General features: G+C 51.1%; 1 protein-coding gene across 1 annotated transcript in view; it reads right to left on the bottom strand.

Moving 5' to 3' along the window:
• The window catches only part of CASTOR2 (cytosolic arginine sensor for mTORC1 subunit 2), a 50,352-nt gene extending 44,148 nt beyond the window's left edge, over positions 1–6,204 (bottom strand). The window contains exon 1 of the mRNA XM_006918525.3: positions 6,058–6,204. Within this exon, the coding sequence (XP_006918587.1) occupies positions 6,058–6,170 (113 nt within the window). The 5' untranslated portion in view covers positions 6,171–6,204. The remainder of the gene's footprint in view (positions 1–6,057) is intronic.
• Positions 6,205–6,210: the final 6 nt, after the last annotated feature.

Genomic DNA, 6,210 nt, shown 5'->3' with positions numbered 1-6,210 from the left:
CCCAGACTGTGGTCACTCAGCTAGTATAGGCCTCCAGGCTCCAATCCGCACGCAGATAGTGTACTGCTTTAAGAACATGGATTCTGTAGCCAGAGGCTCTGGGTTCAAATCCCTACTCCTCAGGTACGTTAAGTGGTGCAGCTGCTGTGGAAACACCTGGTGGAAGCCTGGCAGCCTCGCTTCTGCCACCTTCTCCTTGTTAGAAGTCACTGATCCTGCCTTCACCTGAAGGCATGGGAGCTCCAGCTTTTGAACGGAACAGTGTCAAAAAATACCAGTGTTAAAAAATACCAGAGTTACGCTAAAAATAGGGCATGTGTGGTATAGAGACAGGACAGAGCCAGAGAGGACAGAAGTCAGATCAAGGAATATTCACAATGTCAGGTAAGGAGAGTGAGCCAGGAGCAGGGTGCAGTGTGAGAAGAGCTTTGAGCAAGGCAGAGCTGTGGTCAGGGATTCAGAGTGAACCATGACACCCCCCAAGTCAGGCCCCATGGCGTCCACTCAGTCCGTGTAGTACCAGCTGTCCCTAACCTCCAGGCATTTGGGCCTCTTACCCTCCACCTTTGGTGGAGAACACACTTTTTCTTCCCACCGGACAGAAGCTCCTTTTGTGTTTCCAACTGGAACCTCAACATAGCAGGTACGTGCTGCAGTGTTTCTGTGTGAACAAAACAAACCCATTTGTACCAACCCCAGGCTGTGGTCACAGTTGCCACAGTCACAGCTTACACTCTGCATATACTTTTCTCTTTCCAGCCTCCTAGCCTTGCCTCGTGGGGCTCTGGGTGAGCTAACTATTTGCACTGCCATGGAGGTGGATGGATTGGGGACCAGCAGAGAGACGATCAGCTCAGGCAGGTAGTGTAGATTTCTGTGGACATGAGCTTACTACATACTCAACTAGGTGCTTTTTTTGCCACTCAAATAAGATGGACTTTCTAGGATGGAATTTAAAGAACATTTCACAGACACTCACTCCACCCCCCGACCCCCGGCCCAGAAAAGGATGATGCAGCTTCCTGCACCTGAACACATTTCAGGATAATGATCTTGCCCCCACACTCTCCTTCACTGCTCGGGGGAGGGGTGCTATGGCCTCTAGGAGTCACCTCTGCTGAGTGGCTCCTGGAAAAGGCATGCCCAAACTGGTGTACTTTTAGGCCTGGCCTAGCAGTCGTTAAGACAGGTTCTACAACCAGACTTCTTGGGTTCAAATCCCAGCTCTGCCAATTCTGTGTGTCCTTGGGCATTCGAGTGTTTTGGTTCCCTCATTTGTAAAGGGATAATCCAGACAACTTGCAGTTGTCATAGTTGTGTTTACTGTATGCTTACTAACTGTTCTGTTTTGCCTGACAGGGCCACAGAGAGCAAATCTGAGAACCAGAAGGGCTATACTAGCCTCCACCTCCTGGTGGCCACAAGCTCCACCTGCAGTGGTGAATCCTGACTGGTCTGTGATGGTCTCATTCCCTGTCCATCTGATTGGTGCAGGCATGCTCACGTGACCCAATCTGATCAGTGAGATGAGGAAGTCTGTGCAGGAGCTGGGCATGTTCCTAGAAAGGTTTTCTCAGAGACACCTGGAGGCAACAGCCCTTCCCTTCCACTAGGTTTCTACCCAACTGCCCATAAGACCTGGAGCTACCTTAGCCATTCTATAGGGAGTCACTGTCATGCCAAGGATGTCCAAATAGAAAGACCTGGGTCTTTGATGACACCATCAAGCCTTTAAGTTATCAACTCTAGGGCAGCCCAACTCATGTCTTATCATACAAAATGCAAACTTCTTATTGTTTAGGACAGCTAAATCATGGCTATTTGTTATCTGCAGCCCCAAGCATCCTGCTAATATTCCACGGTGGGTCACATTTCATCTTCTTGAGATTATGCCCATTATACCAGAGGAAGAGTCTGAGCTCAGCTGTGCAGTAAGGGAAGACTTCCTGGAGGTGGCGAGGCTAAAATGGAATCTAAAAGAATGAGCAGGTAGACAAAGCGGGTAGGGCAAAGAGTAATATTCCAGGCAGACAGAACTGGCATGAAGCTAGAGAAACCATAGGGTGTATGGCTGTGTGGGTCTGTATGGCTGGGAGCCATGAGAGATGAGGCTGGAGAGAAGGGTGGGTGGGATACAGAACTTCAGGTGATCACAAGGGTGGAGGAAAAAGCTCTGTGGACAGCCTTCAGTTTGCTCGCCCAAGGTCTCACCAAGCCTGCAATAAGTGCACTCAGCTGGCCTTCTGCCCCCTATTCCAGTCACACCCAGATACTGCCCTGAGTTGGGGCAGAGAGCTGAGGCAGGGGTGCTGGGCCTTGCCTCTCCAGGTGTGATTCTGCCTGCTGTGCCTCTTCCAGCCCCCAGGGTACTCATAAGAGACTCTGGCTAAAATCTGGGTCACTCTGCACGAGTGGGACATCCATCAAACAGGCAGTTACTAAGTGCCTACAAAGCAGTGTATTAAGCGCAGAGGTGAGAGGACCTGGTTCAAATTCCAATTCTGTTTCTTTCCAGCTGTGTGACCTTGACCAAGCTACTTTACTTCTTTAAACCCAGTGTCTTCACCTCTTTACCTCTTTGTGATAGATGGTGGCTTTATTATCTCTGGTACTGGGGGTGAGTAGATAAAAAGATGCACAAAAAGTTTCCCGAGTATAATCTAGGAGGGAGAATAAGACTGCAAACAATATAATGTTATGGACAAAAGTTGAGAAGTGATGAAAGGTTAAGCAGAAGACACATCTGAGCTGGGGGGGACAGGATGCAGAAAGTCTAGATGAGGGGGCGATGAGGGACAAACATTCTTGATGGAAGAAAAGGCCCACAAAGAGGGTAGAAGGAATACAGAAAGCCTACAGGTGCCACTCTGTGCTCCTAAAATCTTTAGAACAGTGGGCTGCAAATAGAAGGGCTGGACATAACTGTTGAATATAGACGGGCATCATTTGCAACCTGAAATAGCAAATCTCTGAGCTTAAGCAGGAGAGATGCAGATTCAAGTCTTGGCTCTTCCACTCATTGATGTAACCTTGAGCAAGTCACTTAACCTTTGAGCCTCGAACTCCTTTTTTGCAAAGCAGGTGTAAAACCTAATTCACAGAGTTGTACCATGATATACACAGGATCTGGGATCAGGATCTCCTTTCCCACTTAGCTAATTCCTATTTTAAAGGCCTAAGACTCAGTGCCATCTCTTGTAAGAAGCCTACCTGCCTCCCGCAGGGAGTCCCTCAATGCCTCCCCCACCACACGGGACCCCCTTCCCTGATTCCACCTGCTGTATTGTGATCACCTCTGTCCTTCTCTCCTACCAGGCTCTGGGCTTCAAAGAGGGAGGAGGAGGGTATCTCAGCATCTCTTGGACCCAGATGCATCCCCACACAGTGTGTATCTTCCAATGCTATACTCCTTCCCAAGGTAGACACAAGAGGGAAGAAGTGATTAAGTCTGCTGGGGGTGGTGGAAAGGGGGGGGGGTTCAGGGAAGTTTCAGGGTGATATTACTAGATCTTGAAGATTGAATAAGAATTTACTGAGGTGGGGGTTCCAGGTAGAGATGGAAGCACTAAAGCATGGAGGTGTGAAGGGAAGAATAAAGTAAACTGCAGGTCATCAAAGGGTTTGCCAGCAAGTGGCTAGAGAGGAGGATTCTGGATCCAGATCCACCCTATTATAGTGAGTGATTGAAAACATGTAAAAAGACAGCACAGAGACCCTGGTGGTGGTGGAGGATGCTACACAAATTTGTGCTGAACTTAGGTTGGGGGTGGGAGGAAAATGACGGGGCTATGGGCTACTACTTGGGGGCAGATACTAATGGAAGAATCATCTTCCTGGACGACTGATTATTGACAATAGCTTACACAATATGTCCACACCCCACGAAGTCTTATATTTGCTAAAAAGCCCATTTCCACAATCATTCCATGCTATAAACACAGCAGCTCTGTGAAAACTAGTGGGCCAAATGGTTGTTCTCTTCATCACAGACCAAGAAAGTGAGAGCCAAAGAAGGAAAGGAACCCTGCCACCGTCACACAGGGAGGGAGGGGGCTAATCGCAACCTGAAGTCAGTGTCCTAGCCCAGAATGCCATGGAGGCAGCCTTCAGCCATTTGATAAATGAACTCAGCACCTTCTACAGCCAGACTCTGGAGACATGCAAATGACCTTTGAACTCTGAGTCATCTTGGGACTGGACTGGTCACCTGGGCCTCAGACCAGCTGCCTCCTGCAGGAGAAGGAAAAGTGGGACCCACTGAGGGGTAGGTTTCCATGATTAGACACAACAGCAGGAGCTCACCACCAGGACATGCCTATCTATGAGCCCACCAAAGTGGAACCTGGGGTGGGGCTGGAAGAGGGCCAGTCCCTTCACAAAGGGCTAGGGGCAGAGGGAGTGGCCCTTTGCGGTCTTTCAAAGAAGCCCCCCATGCCCCCTCCTCCTGGCACCCAGGCCCTGCACAGCCGCAGCCTGAGTCATCATCCTGGTTTGAATGGTAGCCGAGAAATCAACCAGGGGGCTGCCTGGGGCTGAGGGCCAAGGGTTGGAAAAACAGGTCGCTTTCTCTTACTCCAGCCTTGGACTCAAGACAGGCTGGGGGGGCGGGGAGGAGGGAGGAGGCGGGCAGGTGGCAGGTAGGTAGATTTAGGATGGTGGGTGTCAACAGCCAGAGGGGGCTGTGGGGGAGGGGGAAGGGGAGATTCAGAATCTGAGCTATGGGCTTTTGTTTTCAAATAACCTGTTTAATAATTACCTTTGCAATCAAAAGAGCCAGGGCCCAGCAAAGACAAGGATTTCAACCCTTCATACCCCACTGGAGAAGAAAGTAAACAAGATGCCACTGGCAGATCTCGTTCCATCTCGAAAACAATGGCTGGACTGAGCTCCCTGGCTCTGACACACACACATCAAAGTGAGATTTCCAGGCAAGAACTTTACCAGATAAGAGGCTCAAATTGAATTATTTCCCTGCATCCCTGGAGCTCCTCTGAGCTCAGCGCCCAAGAGGGCAGATTCGGGGCTCCTTCATTGTAACGTTAACCTTGTCCAGTAATTTATTCATTCATTTTGCAGGGAGGGAGAACCACCTCTGTGCCCCAGTCTCTGAAAAACCCAACCAGCAACAACTTCATCCCTTTGAATAGTCACAATGGTGGACAAACAAGGGATTGAAGTTACAGAGGCTAGCTCTCACTCATACCCCCACTGGCCTAGGGCACCTTAAAAAAACAAAAAACAAAACAAACGAACAAACAAAAAACCACTTTAATCCAAGCATCTACCGGGGCTCACAAAGTCAGACCTGACCTGGCATTGGGAAAATCCAACTTGTTATTTTTCATCCTCCCAAGGCCTTTAACTATTTCCCCCCCAACAGCATCCAAGCCCAGCCTTAAGGCAGAGCCATAAACACGACTGCTCTTCCTCCTTCCACGGTTCGGCAACCCTCGCCCCCCCCCGCCCCCCCACCTTCCCGAACCCTGAGGATTAAGAACCACCGTGACGCTCACCCGCAGCCAGTCTCCTGCCCTCCCCCAGTTCCCCGGCACCGTCCGCAATCCTCCAGCACCTTGAGATAAACACCCACTAATGATTTTATGATTTTCTGCTCTGGGTAGCCGCGCTCAGCAGAATCCCTCCCCACTGCTCTGGGGACGGGGGCCGGCCCAATCGAGGGATTGGGGGATGGGAGGTGGTAGTTTGTTTTTTCCATTGCCGCGTCCCCACACCTGTTTTTCATTCATTCATTCGTTCGTTCATTCATTCACGGATTTGCCACTGCAGCCTCCCCAGCCCTCCAGATCTCAGGGAGGGGCTGTGAGGGAGGGGGGCTGAGATGGGGGGAGACAGCGGCGGGTGTGCATCTGGAGGAATCGAGGTGGCCGGACCCTGTTTGAGGGCAGATTGGGTGGCTTTGTCAAAAACAAGGAGACCTGCGGGGCGGGGGCGCTCCCCGGGGCTCGAAGTTGTTTTCCGAGCGGCGGCGACGAGGACAGACGCCCGGGTGCGCCTCTTTGTCTCTCCCCGGCCGGCGGCGCGTCCCCGCGCGCTCACCTGGTCTTAGAAGACAGGAAGGCAAGTTTGATGAGGCCGTAGGTGAAGAGCGGGATACTCTCCTTGGCGACGCTGGCAACTTGCAGCCGGTGCTCCAGGATGTGGAGTTCCATCGTCCGCCCGCGCTCCGCGGCGGCTCATCCGCGGGGGGCG

Source organism: Pteropus alecto, unplaced genomic scaffold (assembly GCF_000325575.1).
Source record: "Pteropus alecto unplaced genomic scaffold, ASM32557v1 scaffold68, whole genome shotgun sequence".
NCBI lineage: Eukaryota > Metazoa > Chordata > Mammalia > Chiroptera > Pteropodidae > Pteropus > Pteropus alecto.
This window is presented reverse-complemented; position numbering and strand designations above follow the sequence as displayed.